At 45.9% G+C, this 15,883-nt stretch overlaps 1 protein-coding gene across 1 annotated transcript in view; it reads right to left on the bottom strand.

Annotated features, from left to right (window-relative positions):
• PKD1 (polycystin 1, transient receptor potential channel interacting) overlaps positions 1-15,883 on the bottom strand; it is a 102,335-nt gene that overhangs the window by 33,865 nt on the left and 52,587 nt on the right. Inside the window, exons 6-10 of the mRNA XM_083152763.1 lie at positions 9,753-9,967; positions 9,450-9,562; positions 8,402-8,528; positions 7,508-7,746; positions 6,504-7,280 (exon numbers count right to left, since the gene is read on the bottom strand). Of these exons, the coding sequence (XP_083008889.1) occupies positions 6,504-7,280; positions 7,508-7,746; positions 8,402-8,528; positions 9,450-9,562; positions 9,753-9,967 (1,471 nt within the window). The remainder of the gene's footprint in view (positions 1-6,503; positions 7,281-7,507; positions 7,747-8,401; positions 8,529-9,449; positions 9,563-9,752; positions 9,968-15,883) is intronic.

The raw sequence follows: 15,883 nt of genomic DNA, 5'->3' as shown, positions 1-15,883 counted from the left end.
CATAAATAAAGCAAAATAAAAAGTGCTCTCTGTATTGTATGGCAGTCACTAAGATGCCATCTATATTATACAGCAGTCAATAGGATGCTTTGTTCACTGTATGTCCATAACTAGGATGCTCTATGTCAGCGGTTCTCAAACTGTGGGTCCTGACCCCAAAGTGGGTCACGACCTTCTCAGCATGGGGTCACGACTCCATGTTGCTGACCGTCAGGCTGATGACTTTTCTAATCTCAGTCAGTGATTCAAGGGGTGACATTCTATGGGATGAGATAAAATCGCGTTTTTTTAATCGCACCACTTCGCACTTTTTCAAATCGCAAGATTGGGCCGTTTTTCGCATATTTAATGAGATGCGAAAAACGGGCCAAATAGTGCGAATAGGTGCGAGGTGGTGCGATGTCTTTAGTCCTGAAAATGTGCGATTTTCATGTCTGAAAATCGCACGTTTGCAGGAAAGCGCAAACTAAAAAAAAAAAAAACGAGCACGGGGTCCCCCGCCAGAGCATAACCAGCCCCGGGCTCATTGAGCCGGTGCTGGTGACATAAAATCAGGGTCCCCGACAAATAGGAGTCCCCTTGATTTAATGAAACCAGCACCAGGCTCAAGGTCCGGCGCTGGTTCCCAAAATACGGGGGACAAAATGACTAGGAGTCCCCCCGTATTTTAAGAACCAGCACCGGACCCAACCAGCCAGCAGGGTAATGCCACAGCCGGGGGACACTTATTATATAAGGTCCCGCGGCCAAAGCATTATCCCTGTGGCTGGTCAGCATGGGCAGGGGTCCTTGGGAAGTGGGGACCCCCCCAATGAAGGGCCCCCCCCCCCCTCCAGGACTTACCAGCCCATGCTGAAAGTCCGGGGCTGTCCCCGATGCCCCTGGGCGGTGGGCATCGGGTTGATGGATTGTGTAAAAAAAAGAAGATAAACTATTGTTTTCTACTGGCGAACTATGAGTCCCAGTAAGCCTACCCCGCATGCTGGGACTTGGAGAACCACAAGTCCCAGCATGCGGGGCATTAAAGGGCCCGCTGGCACTTGTAGTTCTACAGTACAAAAAATTGTTAAATAAAACACACTGACACCCTGAAAAATAAAAGTTTAATACATACACAGCCCACACACACTGGGGCAGATTTATTAAGCTTGGAGAAGAGATAAACTGGAGATAAAGCGGAGAAAAGGTAAAAGGCGATAACGCATCAGCCAATCAACTCCCAACTGTCTTTTTCAAACACAGTTGATTGGCTGTGCTTTATCTCCTTTTGCCTTTTCTCCGCTTTATCTCCAGTTTATCTCTTCTCCAAGCTTAATAAATCTGCCCCACTGATACTTACCTACCTTGAGCCCGTAGGTCGGTCCCTGGATCCTGGGTCCGGGCTCCGGGGCAGAAGAGTCCGGTTCCGGGGCCTTGGTCCTGGTTCCGGGGCTGGTCCGGGGTCCAGGATCCGATGAAGTCCACGGAAGGAAATCCTACTCACCTGGTCCCCGGCGACGACATCGGCATCCTCTCCGGCAGACGCGCTGCTCCCGGCTGCTGTGGTACCCGCTCTCGGACTGAAGAGGCGCAGAGATGTTCATCTTCCGCGCCTCTTCTCAGAATGATTCCATTGGCCGGCTAGCGGCCAATCAGGAGCCGAGAAAGTCGAATCATCCGGAGGAAAGGCACGGAAGATGAAAATCTCTTCGCCTCTTCAGTCCGAGAGCGGGTACCACAGCAGCCGGGAGCAGCGCGTCTGCCGGAGAGGATGCCGATGTCGTCGCCGGGGACCAGGTGAGTAGGATTTCCTTCCTCAGGTACCCCTGTGGACTTCATCGGATCCTGGACCCCGGACCAGCCCCGGAACCCCAGGACAAGCCCCGGAACCAGGACCAAGGCCCCGGACTCTTCTGCCCTGGAGCCCCGGAACCCCAGGACCAGCCCCGGAACCAGGACCAAGGCCCCGGAACCGGACTCTTCTGCCCTGGAGCCCGGACCCAGGATCCAGGGACCGACCTACGGGCTCAAGGTAGGTAAGTATCAGTGTGTGTGGGCTGTGTATGTATTAAACTTTTATTTTTCAGGGTGTCAGTGTGTTTTATTTAACTATTTTTTGTACTGTAGAACTACAAGTGCCAGCGGGCCCTTTAATGCCCCGCATGCTGGGACTTGTGGTTCTCTAAGTCCCAGCATGCGGGGTAGGCTTGCTGGGACTCATAGTTCGCCAGTAGAAAACAATAGTTTATCTTTTTTTTACACAATCCATCAGCCCGATGCCCACCGCCCAGGGGCATCGGGGACAGCCCCGGACTTTCAGCATGGGCTGGTAAGTCCTGGAGGGGGGGGACCCCTTCATGGGGGGGGTCCCCAGGACCCCTGCCCATGCTGACCAGCCACAGGGATGATGCTTTGGCCGCGGGACCTTATATAATAAGTGTCCCCCGGCTGTGGCATTACCCTGCTGGCTGGTTGGGTCCGGTGCTGGTTCTTAAAATACGGGGGACCCCTAGTCATTTTGTCCCCCGTATTTTGGGAACCAGCGCCGGACCTTGAGCCTGGTGCTGGTTTCATTAAATCAAGGGGACCCCTATTTGTCGGGGACCCTGATTTTATGTCACCAGCACCGGCTCAATGAGCCCAGGGCTGGTTATGCTCTGGAGGGGGACCCCGCGCTCGTTTTTTATTTTTTATTTTAACTGTTTATTTATTTATTTTCACCAGAAACCTGCACAGAACATTGCGATCTGTGCAGGTTTCTGGCTAATTCGCCCATCAGAACCTGGTCTGATTTTTGGGCGAATTATAGTCACACTTTATACAAATCGCATACCATTAAATATGCGATTTGTATACTTTTCCATGTGAAAACATCTGGATGCGATGTGCTGCGAAAAGCAGCCATTGCATTTCCAGTGTGTCCAACTTGTTGGCAAAAATCGCATTTTTTTCACATTTTCGGAGCTCATTAAATATGCGAATATGGAAAAAAATGCGATTTCGGCCGTTTTTGCGGAATAATTTGCAAAAGTCTAAAAATCTCATCCCATAGAATGTCACCCAAGGAGTCTGAAAAATCTGTTGAGTGGTCTGTTATGTTAGACTCCTCCCATCACTCTGTGCCTCCACAATGCTGCCATGTATGTGCTGTCTGCTGACTACATATGATGTGATGGGTTATGGTATATTAGACTCCTCCCATCACTCTGTGCCTCCACAATGCTGCCATGTTTGTGCTGTCTGCTGACTACACGTGATGTGATGGGTTATGGTATATCAGACTCCTCCCATCACTCTGTGCCTCCACAATGCTGCCATGTATGTGCTGTCTGCTGACTACACATGTGATGTGATGGGTTATGGTATATCAGACTCCTCCCATCACTCTGTGCCTCCACAATGCTGCCATGTATGTGCTGCCTGCTGACTACACGTGTGATGTGATGGGTTATGGTATATCAGACTCCTCCCATCACTCTGTGCCTCCACAATGCTGCCATGTATGTGCTGTCTGCTGACTACACATGTGATGTGACAGGTTATGGTATATCAGACTCCTCCCATCACTCTGTGCCTCCACAATGCTGCCATGTTTGTGCTGTCTGCTGACTACACATGTGATGTGATGACCTTCTGCAGTAACTTGCTGGGGTCCTGTCATTATTTTTATTGTCTGATGGGGTCCCAGAGCAAAATAGTTTGAGAACCCCTGCTCTATGTATTGGACCATCTCTGGGATGCTCTTTGTATTGCTTATGTGTCCCTAAAATGCCTGTTGTTGTACCTCCATGTCTATTGTTGTATTCCATCTACTGTGCATTGACCGCTTATCGCCAGTATGCTAGTGTCTGTGCTTACTATTACAGGTCGAGTATACGGATATCCGAACATCATAGGTTTTCAAAATATTGTGGGTTTCCCCCGACGCACACAGTTACCACGGCAGCCATTGGGTTCCTCTTCAGAGGCATCCCCGATTCAAATGATGCGGGTGAGCCGGTGATATTATCATGTCACCCACGCACTTGCGCAATGCATTCTTGGGACCGGGGATACCTCTGAAGACAAATGAGATGGCCCCTGTGGATGTCATGGACATTAGGGGATCGCCAGGGGGACCAGGTGAGTATATAGAAAAAAAAAAATTGTGGTCCTGAGCATTTCGGATATGGTCCCCAACAGACTCTAGGAGTAAAACACAAAACACACGGATGGGATGATAGCACCGGTTCTGTAGTTTATACATTATGGGCCTGATTCTAGGTCACTCGCAGCTCTGTATAATGTTGCAAACTGCACCACAGTCGGACAGATCTTGGCCTGTCTCTCTGTGTGTGAATTTGGCCATTTTGAACCTTTAGGTACATGCATATTTCTCATGCACTATCCCCCACCCCCCAACATACAATGTCACTTTTCAGGAAGAATAATGTGTTGGTTAATAGTTTATAGCCTGGCAGTTTCATTGCTGCCCAGTGAGAACGTCACCGTCACTTATGTAATACTGTAACGTGATCACAACAACACGTAGGCTCGCTGACATTATAACGGATGATTAATCACTCATTCAAGGCCTTCGGACAATCCATGAAATGCTGCACTGACCTCTGTAATGAGATTTCCCAGACAATAATCTCAGGTGTTTAACTGCAGGACGGAACATAGCCGCAACAATGATTCGAAGCAATTAATCTCATGAAATTGAATCAAAGAGACTCGAATTTGCCGGTGTTATCTCAGACATAAAACAATTATTTGTTTTATGTCTAAAACACGATAAAACACTAGGCTTTGCCTTTCTCCGTCTCCACCCCTCCCCTACCCATGCGTTCACACAAGGGGTGGGATGTACTAAGGGAAAAATGTGGTAAAACCAACATTTTCAGATGTACTTAGACCCGGCCGCTGTGTTTTTGCCACCTATGCGCTTCTTAACACCGGCAGCCGCAACCCGCAATAGACGCCGACCCCACTCCCCGGCATACATCCGTCAAACTCCTACTCCCCCTAGCAACACAGCCGGAGGTTCTTCCGGCTGCAGGAGGGAGGAGGAGGCACCCAGGACACCAAGAGGGAGAGCCCAGGGACGTGACGGAAACACTTCCCACACAGCAGTGTTAGTGTTAGTTCATATGCAGTAGCATCGCTGTGGCGGTGCAGCAATGTATTTTAATGCATCAAACCAAGGGGGTCTAAGCAGAACATCGGAACGGGGCCAAATTTGTCTCCTTCTGAGTAAGCCTGAATCAGGCTGCATGTTTTATGAATGTTTTTAGAGCCCTTCACCTGTTAGGTTCCATCTACTAGAGAGTCGGCTGTGTGCGCCAGCTGTATCTGCAGAACAGACCCTCAGACCTACATTATTGATCCATATAGAAAACCAACGCCAATCTGATATTGCAGCTCGATACACGTGCAAGTTACAGTAACTGAATTCTGCACGCCATGAATTTCACATTCAGCCAAACAAGCAATCGTTCACATGCTCTGAGCTGAATTATTTGTGTTGTTTACTGTAACTGCAATTCCGGGATGTGGATTCTAACATGAGGGCACCACATGTAGAGACCGCTCTGAGAAACCGGAGATGATGGGAGACAGGAAAATACTGCACCGGCGGCTTGGCAGCGAGGAACTGGCTGCGGTTTCTGCACCAGATGCATTAAAATAGCACAGGGCTCCACTAGACGTTTCAGCGGTACAGCTTCTGCCTGCACAGCAAAGCCATATACCAGCATAGGCTCATACGTATTTAACAATTTGCCCCTGGTTATGATTATCGCTGTCCAAAAATTCCCAGAACAAAAAATGAATGAATACGGTTCCTGGACCGATAATACTTAATTTCCAGGTCTATGAGCCCGGGTTCAACTCTACTAGCAAAGCAACCACATGTGCAGAGAGACATGTTTGGGTGGGGTATTTTCAAACTGAAATCTAAATTGCGGTGTCAAAATAAAGCAATCTAACATCTGTGGGATACATGCAAAAGCAGCCAGTATTTACCCTGCACAGAAACCATATAAATGTAATTTGTAATACTTGCATAGCAACATGGTTTGTTGCAGACACAAAATCTGGCTTTATATATGAAGCCTTGGAGGGAGATAACGGCAGACATAAAGTACCAGCCAATCAGCTCCCAACTGCTATGTTACAGGCTGTGTTTGAAAAATGACAGGAGCTGATTGGCTGGTATTTCATCTCTGTCCACCTTTAGTCTGTACCTAAGAGGGAGATGCATCAAACTTTCTAAAAAGGACAGTTGAAGACATTGCCCATTGCAAGAAATCAAATTCCACCTATCATTTTGTAGAATGTAATAAATAAAAGAATGCTGGATTCTGATTGGGTGCACTGGTCAACTTTTTCCCTTGCCATCTTTAAAATATCTGATACCTCTCCCCCAAAGAACCCAAATTCTTTTTCATTTTTTTTTTTAAATAATATGAAGTTACAATCATTTGCCAGCCTGTAATCGCTACCTAGCAACCGTCTAACTGCTATTTAAAAGTACATCTTACCACACGAGTGTTCACCAGCACTCTCTCCTGTGGGTAAGGATTGATGCTCAGACCTCTGATGGCTTCCTCCATTTTTACCAGAATGGATATGTTCTGCATGCTCACTGCGTTTTCTGCGGTTATTACAATCTCCACAACTCCTTTACCAAGCCCGCTTAGGTGGATCTCCGCGTACGAGACCTCATCATTCTCCGAAGTGCACTCTTTGCTCAGTGCAGCCAATGCTGGCGGACACCTACGCTCAAAGGCCCAGCTCTGGTTGCCGCCTAGCCAAGAGGCGGTGGCACTGGAGCCGGAGAGGATCCTGAGGAGCACCACAGTGTGGTTGCTATTAATGTAATGGATCTTGTCTTGCGGCACGGGGTGGATGACACTCAGGTTGGAAATTGGTGACACCACAGAGAAGTTACAAGACAGAGTAGCTTCAAATATCTGGTTGGTTAAGTTTGCCGTGACTGTGTAGGTCCCGGGATGGCGCAGGCCCGGGTTTGGCTGACGGCTGTAGATAGGGGCCATTTCCTCTGTGGTGCCAATGACTCTGATGGGGCACGATGTCCCCTCATCCCATTCTTCCTGGCAAGACCAGTTTTCAGCTGTGCTGTTGCCCACCGCTTGACCAAGGAGATCCCCAGGGATACAATTCAACCAACTCGGCTGGTGAAAACAGCGGAAGGACTGGGAGGAGTGGCAGTGCAGAAACTTCTTACGCGGGGCATCGTGTTGGACAACAATGAGGAAACCCGGGAGCATCCGAACTCTTAGATCCTTGAAAGAGGTCTAAAAAAGAATAAATACACAACTCGATTATAGGACTATGCAGAGGGGTACTGTACGGTCATTCTGGTTAATTTCCCTTATATCTCCACCAAGGCAGTGCCCCAGTTCTTGGCTTATTAGCTATACATTTCCAAATAACTGATCCCCTATGTGCTAAATCCCATATTATATAACCAAAAAATGGGACATGGGTTAAATCTTGGACCAACCAAAGAAGCCATAATTACCCAGTACTGTGTTGCGTTTCCTGGCGGGATTCTAAAGCGATAGTCCTTCAGTAGGGTGAAGTTAGGGAGGCTGTTATTGAACTGGCCTGGCTGTAAGACCTCGGAGAACGTAGACTCATTGAAAGGAAGACATCCACTATCTACCGGTGAGCTGCTGTTTGTGTAATTAGAGGAGCCCATCTCTCTCTCACACCCGGGAAGGCTGGTGGGGGGAGCGGTTGTGCTTGCAACCGGACAATCTAAAGACCAACAAAAACAGCATTAATAAACAACTACTTAAAATAGGAAAAAGCAAGAACACGAAAGTAAGACGCGGAAGGAGTAGTAGGCTACTCCGGATCCTTAAGCCTACTTTAACAAAGTTAAAATAAATTTGCTAAAAGTTTTGGTATCCCTACAAAGTAACAAATGGTCTCTCCCTTTGGAATTCTTAAAAAAAAAAAAAACCTTGCAAATAAATCAATTCGATTCCAAATAAAACCGAGAAATATTTTCTTGTTTATATGCCGTCTCCGTAGCGACCAAATATTTTAGTCGGTTCTCCAATCCTCTAGCTGCTTTGTGTCGGGAAAAAAGCTGCTTGTTTTTTAAAAAAGTCAGGAGGATAAAAGAACGAGAGCCAAAGATTTTATCTTCTGGCCATGAAGAGCAGGTGCTTGACATGCAAAAGCTGGAGAGAGAAGCAATGAAACGTAATGGGCCGTGCGGGAATTTTGCAAGTCTGCCTGTATTTTTAAAGTTGGTTTAGCCACGTGAATGATTGCCGCTTTAAAAATACTATTAAATACTATTAAATTGCACTCTTGGGATTTCTGTAAAGACGATCCTCTGGGTCCTACTGTAGATTTTTGCACAGACTCTTATGAGACGTTACGCTTGATCTCGGATTCTTACCGATCTCGTTGGTTGGTTTGTAGACCTGGAACCTAATTTGGACCGGTTGTTCCACCTCCACGGTGACAAATTCTAGAGCGGATAAATACACTTCCTTTCTAAATCTGAAACCGGGGTAAATTAGTACCTGACACAAAATAAAAAGAGGGAGAACAGATTAGGAATGAGAAAAGACAGAACATATGATACAGGATATAGCCATCAATAAATACACTGAGAACTCTGTGCAGCCTCTCCATACATAGGACGAGATGTACTAAGCTTTCAAAGGGATAAAGAGGAGAGGGATAAAGTACCAACCAATCAGCTCCTAACTGCCATGTTACGGTGTAGGGTAGATTTATGAAGCAGTGACAAGGGAGGAGGAGCCAGAGGAGAAGGGGCCAATGGCAACCAATCAGAACTGAAGTAACATCTATAATTTGCATGACATAAAATTATACAGAGCAGCTGATTGGTTGCCACGGGCCTATACAGAGCAGCTGATTGGTTGCCATGGGCCACTTCTCCTCTGGCTCACTTCTCCTCCGTTATCACTGCTTCATACATCTAGCCCTGAGTTTGAAAAATGACAGCTACAAACTGGTTGGTTGGAACTTTATCGTTGTCCACATTATCTCTCTCCAATTCCATAAGGAGATAAGGAACCCAGTGATAGAACGACACACAATACTCCATTACTTTAGAATTGTCCAAAACAAAACTTAGGCGCACATTTGTTAAGCCCAATGAAGTGATAAAGTGGCCATTGATAACGCAGCAGCTCCTGTTAATTTTTAAACCCAGCCTATAACATTACAGTTCGGAGATGATTGGCTGCTGCATCACCACCTTCCACTTTATCACTTCACCAGGCTTGATAAATCTGCCCCCTATTTCCCTGCGGATAATAGGGGGCATTATTAGGGACTTATTACAAGACAGGACACCGCACAAATGAGCAGGATGCCTAAGAGACAAGGCAACTATGTGTAAGTACCCCACCTTTATGTTCTATATATGAGGCCTCCCAGGCTGCGAATCATCTCCTTATACCTCCTATACACACCTCCACCTCTCCGTCAGGAAACTCCTCTTCAATTCTCATCAAATCTTGTAGGGGCCAATTTGTGTCGAACACCAGAGATCCTGCCACAATGTATTCTGCGTTCAGAGAGAGGGCTGGAACAAGTACAACACGATTACCCACAAGGGGAAACCAAAAAGTAAAAAACCCAATAAAAACAGCAAAAGTCACACATTAATCAGCTGCTATTGGTTTATACATCTAACACTGGTCTTAATTGTCCGTTATGGTGCATTAATAGGGAGCAATGCTCCTGGAACACAGTATGATGTGAGTGGCACGTACCTTGTGGTTTATATTCGCAGACATAGCTGTGTTTTGCGCTGCACAGGTCTGTGTTACACACTCCGTTGGGCCCCATTTTCACACAGCGGTCCTCCTGGGACGGCTCCGGCTGGCCAGGGAGCCAGTTCTGGCAACTGTCCAGGTCAAAGCGCTTCCCTGCGGGGAGAGACTCTGCACTTCTGGTGTCGTTGAAACCGATCCACACCTCCACGCCACTATTGAGGGAACAAGGGGAGGCCGGGATCAATCCCAACAAACAGAAACATACGCAGTATGTACGTCTTATATGGCAGAAGCCAGGTGTCTACATGAAGGGTATGAAATAGCAATCTCCTGGGGGCAAATACACTGGATACAGGAGTGTCAGTACTCATTATTTATTTATGTACCACAAGCCAATCAGCCCCCAACTGCCAGCGTTCAAACAACCTGTGACGGGGCAGTTGGGGGCTGATTCACTGGTGGGTTATCACTCTCCATTGTATCACTTTTCAAGCTTAGTATATCTGGCAGTATCAGTTTATGTGAACAAATGTAAATAATTGGTATAGGTACAAAAAAAAATAGGTGAGATGTATTAAATCGGAAAATGTCACTTACCTGTGTGCCCCCCCCCCCCCCCGGCTCTCCCCCATTTCTACCTGGTCCCCTTAAGATCGAGTACAACATATTGCTTTTGTCTGTGAAGCAGTTTTTAGTAAGGCTAGCAAAAATATTCTGTACATCGAGTATTCTTTTATCATGAAAAATTTCTTTAACAGTTCAAAAAGGTATTTATAAGTATGGCAGAAGGAAGACACAAAGGGACCCGAAACACTAGGCAATAATTGAAGTAATTAGTGCAACATTATTTTGCATAGGTGTATGAAAAGGTTTAAAAGAATTTCTTTAATAGTATATTGTAAAACTAAGCACTACACACAGACAAACACTGACATAACCAAAAAAGATACATTTAACATAAAACACTTAATGAGCTTATATTGGCAATGGCACTCACGTAAATGGGACCTATAGAAAAACGTTTCTCCTAGGGAGAAACACTCCCCTAAAAGGGCAGTGATTGTATTCGTACAGGGGTCTCAGTCCCTGATTTGAATGCCTTTCCAAATTCAGCTCTGGTATTGACAATTTTAGGATAGGGATCAGTTTAGTCACAAAAAGAAGAAGAATACATAGATATATAGCTCCTTAGATCTGAGGTGACAGTATAAATTAGTCTATCCAGCCCCACAAGGCTTTGCTTACTCTGGGTGTCCAAAGTGACGACACACTGTTCAAATACAGACAGCCTGTGTCGATTCTGTCACGACACCACTACAGGTCATATAAAGAACTGTCTTTTGTGAATAACTGCTGTGTCCAAGTCCCTGTTACTTGTCATTCTGTATATATCTGTATGGTCTAGAAATAATGTACTTATACAAATGGTAGCGTACATCAACTTGTACAGTACTCTACCATTTGTATAAGTACATTATTTCTAGACCATACAGATATATACAGAATGACAAGTAACAGGGACTTGGACACAGCAGTTATTCACAAAAGACAGTTCTTTATATGACCTGTAGTGGTGTCGTGACAGAATCGACACAGGCTGTCTGTATTTGAACAGTGTGTCGTCACTTTGGACACCCAGAGTAAGCAAAGCCTTGTGGGGCTGGATAGACTAATTTATACTGTCACCTCAGATCTAAGGAGCTATATATCTATGTATTCTTCTTCTTTTTGTGACTAAACTGATCCCTATCCTAAAATTGTCAATACCAGAGCTGAATTTGGAAAGGCATTCAAATCAGGGACTGAGACCCCTGTACGAATACAATCACTGCCCTTTTAGGGGAGTGTTTCTCCCTAGGAGAAACATTTTTCTATAGGTCCCATTTACGTGAGTGCCATTGCCAATATAAGCTCATTAAGTGTTTTATGTTAAATGTATCTTTTTTGGTTATGTCAGTGTTTGTCTGTGTGTAGTGCTTAGTTTTACAATATACTATTAAAGAAATTCTTTTAAACCTTTTCATACACCTATGCAAAATAATGTTGCACTAATTACTTCAATTATTGCCTAGTGTTTCGGGTCCCTTTGTGTCTTCCTTCTGCCATACTTATAAATACCTTTTTGAACTGTTAAAGAAATTTTTCATGATAAGAGTGCCCCGACAAAAAGAGAGTCTTTCCCTTCTTTCTCCTAAAATACTTTCCATACTCTCTAGGGAGCACCTCCACAACCTCTATTCAGTGAAAGGACGCTAGAACTACTAGCCCAGTAAATTCATTTTAGTACTGTGGATATTGTATACCTTTTGTTGTTACTCAAAATCTACATTAACCTGTGCACTGGTCCACTCCCACACATCCCTTTCCCCTCAAAAGTAACATCGAGTATTCTGTAAGCTCCAGACTTTAATATATTTATTTTTAATGTGAACATAAATGTTCATTGCCCCCCCCCAAAAAAATATAATTGCGTACTTGCGGCCCAGATGCTGATAAGTGGTGTACTTGCAGCACAGATGCTGATAAGTGGTGTACTTGCAGCACAGATGCTGATAAGTGGTGTACTTGCAGCACAGATGCCTATAACTAGCATATTTGCAGTACAGATGCCTATACTAGAACTAGCGAATTTGTAGCACAGATGCCTACAACTGGCATATTTGCAGCACAGATGCTGATAAGTGGTGTATTTGCAGCACAGATGCTGATAAGTGGTGTATTTGCAGCACAGATGCTGATAAGTGGTGTATTTGCAGCACAGATGCTGATAAGTGGTGTATTTGCAGCACAGATGCTGATAAGTGGTGTATTTGCAGCACAGATGCTGATAAGTGGTGTATTTGCAGCACAGATGCTGATAAGTGGTGTATTTGCAGCACAGATGCTGATAAGTGGTGTATTTGCAGCACAGATGCTGATAAGTGGTGTATTTGCCGCACAGATGCCTTTAACTAGCATATTTGCTGCTCTCTATTTGCTCCACATCTGGTTGTGCTAGTGGGAAGGAGAAGTACAGCTCTCCCAGCATTTGGCTTAGGGAATGTCCACAACTCCAGTCTGCATATGTGTCTCCTCTCCCAGCATCCTACGCTGCCAAGGACAGACCGGCTGAAACGAGCTGCTGTCAGGGCCCCCGAGAGGAGATGGGGGAGGATTGCACACAGCTGCTGTAGGGATATATGTATATACAGGAGCCCGTGCCAGGAGCTGGCTGCCTGCTTGGGAGGAAATTACACATTGATCTCTCCTTCTGCTCCAAAGATGGAGCAAATAATGCACAAAACGCCCTGGGCACAGGATTTGTTTGCTCGCGGAACCCCCAGCCCCTCTTTCCTAAAAATGGCAGAAAATAACATTTTGTTATGTACTTTTTCCCAATCATCTGTGTCCCGCTTGCTATTATTGCTAGATAGATTGCTTTAGCTTTCTAATGGATGTCTGTGCTTTTCAGTCATGCATTTATAATATTAGGCAATGCCATTTATACAGGTACAACTTTGCTCAGTGGAACTCCCTGAAATACATGTGTCCAGAAAGAATATAGAAAAGAGGACTTTTGGTACATTCCTTCAAATACATTTCTCTTAATAAATCTAGTGGACACTGGTGCCCCTTCTACAACTCTTACCCTGATTTCAACTTTAAAATGCCCATAGGAGACAGGAACAAACACCTGACCAAGAACAATACTCCAACAAGACAGACTACAGAGGGTGGGAATGAAGTGCCCCAAAGTATTAAAAGGAACAGATTAGTGGTGAGGACCAAAAATCCTCTATTCTCTAACATCCTTTTTAGTAAATACGGGTAGACAATTTGGACATTCCTAAGAGCCACATCTTGGCCTAGAGCTGGAATCACAATCTCCTGGACGAATCGATAGAAGACCTTTGGTTAAATATAAGGATTACTACAAGAGACCAGGCCATTGTGACGAGAGGTCATGAACAGGAGCTACACGAAAAGGCCAAAAATTCCAAAAAGCCACCTGGCAGAAAAAATGGGCAGTAGATACAAAACCTTTAAGGTCAACAAAATCAGTGCCATGGTATTCAAAGGTTCAAAGATGGTTTCCTACTGATTAGTAGAAACCCTTGAAGGACAAGGGTTTTAAACACCATGTCGTCAAAGCCAACTGTGCCAAGTTCTGATGGAAAAATGGGTACTCTTTACTTAGAAGGGCGCCCACGATTTTGATCGTGGGCATCGTTAGTAAAAAATCTCGGGCATCTCGGGGATTGAATGCACTAAAAAATCGGGTGCGATCAACCGACGAGATGGCCGAGATTTCCCATAGGGAACAATGTTAAATGTCTCAATTGACCCAATTTTCCTCTTCAATGCCTCAATTGACCCGATTTTTCCATAGGAAACAATGTTAAATGGGCCACAGAGGCCAAATAGGCACCCTGAAGTGTATAATGGCCACCCGAATTGTTAACGCCACCCCACGATCAACGTCAACCCGATGCGTGGCGAGCGCAGCGAGCCCGCGAGGGGCGGCGGTACGTGTCCTACGACCTTTTCATACCCCCACTATCCACGTCGGCGTGGAGTTGAGAATAGAAAGTGTGGCGAGCGCAGCGAGCCACCGAGCCCGAAGCGTGGCGAGCGCAGCGAGCCCCGCGAGGGTACGCGGACAGCTGTGAAGCCCGCGAGGGGACGCGGATACTTGTGAAGGTATCCGCGTCCCCTCGCGGGGCTCGCTGCGCTCGCCACGCTTCGGGCTCGGTGGCTCGCTGCGCTCGCCACACTTTCTATTCTCAACTCCACGCCGACGTGGATAGTGGGGGTATGAAAAGGTCGTAGGACGCGTACCGCCGCCCCTCGCGGGCTCGCTGCGCTCGCCACGCTTCGGGTTGACGTTGATCGTGGGGTGGCGTTAACAATTCGGGTGCCCATTATTCACTTCAGGGTGCCTATTTGGCCTCTGTGGCCCATTTAACATTGTTTCCTATGGAAAAATTGGGTCAATTGAGGCATTGAACAGGAAAATCGGGTCAATTGAGAAATTTAACATTGTTCCCTATGGGAAATCTCGGGCATCTCGTCGGTTGATCGCACCCGATTTTTTAGTGCATTCAATCCCCGAGATGCCCGAGATGGGCGCCCTTCTAAGTAAAGAGTACCGAAAAATGTGCCCTGACTAAGAAGATCTGCTTGTATGGGTGATTGTGAAGGAGGTCCCGCATCCAAGCTGAGAACGTCAGCATACCACAAATGTTTTGGTCAATCCGGGGCAGACAGAATGGCTGGAAATGTGTTTCAGAGACGTGCAGACCCCATCGTTCCAAAGTTTGGTCAAACACATTGTGATGAGAACACCTTCCAGGATGAATCTTTCTATGGCTTAGGGCCTTGTGTGTCCCTCCTTGGTGGCTGATGTATGCCATGGCCATTCCATTGTCTGAATCGGAAAGCCTCTTCCAGATAGAAATATGCAATTACACATGTTTTATATGAATGGAGTAAAATAACTCGTACTGCTCCATGGAAATGGTGATTATACAAAGTGCCTCCATCATGAACTTAGCAACACTCAGATGTAAGTTGAAATTCAGGATGGATCAAAAAGACAAGTCCACCCACAACAATAAATGAAGTTGAGGCCAGAATGGTGAAATGCATGGTCTCAGCCAATGGAAATCTTTACGGGCCAAAGAGGACTATGATATAAGCTTGTTCAACTATGCCGCTCGCCAACCGACCTGAGAGCCATTCACTGTTTATGGACGCAAGCAGATGGTCCTCAACCATAGACTGGTCCAGGTGGGCACATGCGTCATCATGAAGCTGCTTTTCAACAAACTTGTTCACTGGACATCTGCACCACCAGGACTACTTACGCCTCTTTTGGCATCCACGAGAACAAGGGGAATAATGCCTGAGTGGTTGTCTGAGTGTCTTCTCTGACAAATGAAAGGACCAAAACCACTGTCCTCTTGGTTTCATGGGCTTTACAGGAAGGAAATAATTATCATCTCCTGCTGCAAAATAAGAAAAGGCTTACAGCCCAAAAGAAAATGGCGCCCACTCCCTGGAAATAAGAAGACATCTATGGTGTTCTGCAGAATGGGATGTAGAAGGGTAGGCGTCAGCATACAAACCATAGCTGCCAACCCTCCTGT

Source organism: Crinia signifera, chromosome 7 (genome assembly GCF_055691185.1).
Source record: "Crinia signifera chromosome 7, ASM5569118v1, whole genome shotgun sequence".
In the NCBI taxonomy this organism is placed as follows: Eukaryota; Metazoa; Chordata; class Amphibia; order Anura; family Myobatrachidae; genus Crinia; species Crinia signifera.
This window is presented reverse-complemented; position numbering and strand designations above follow the sequence as displayed.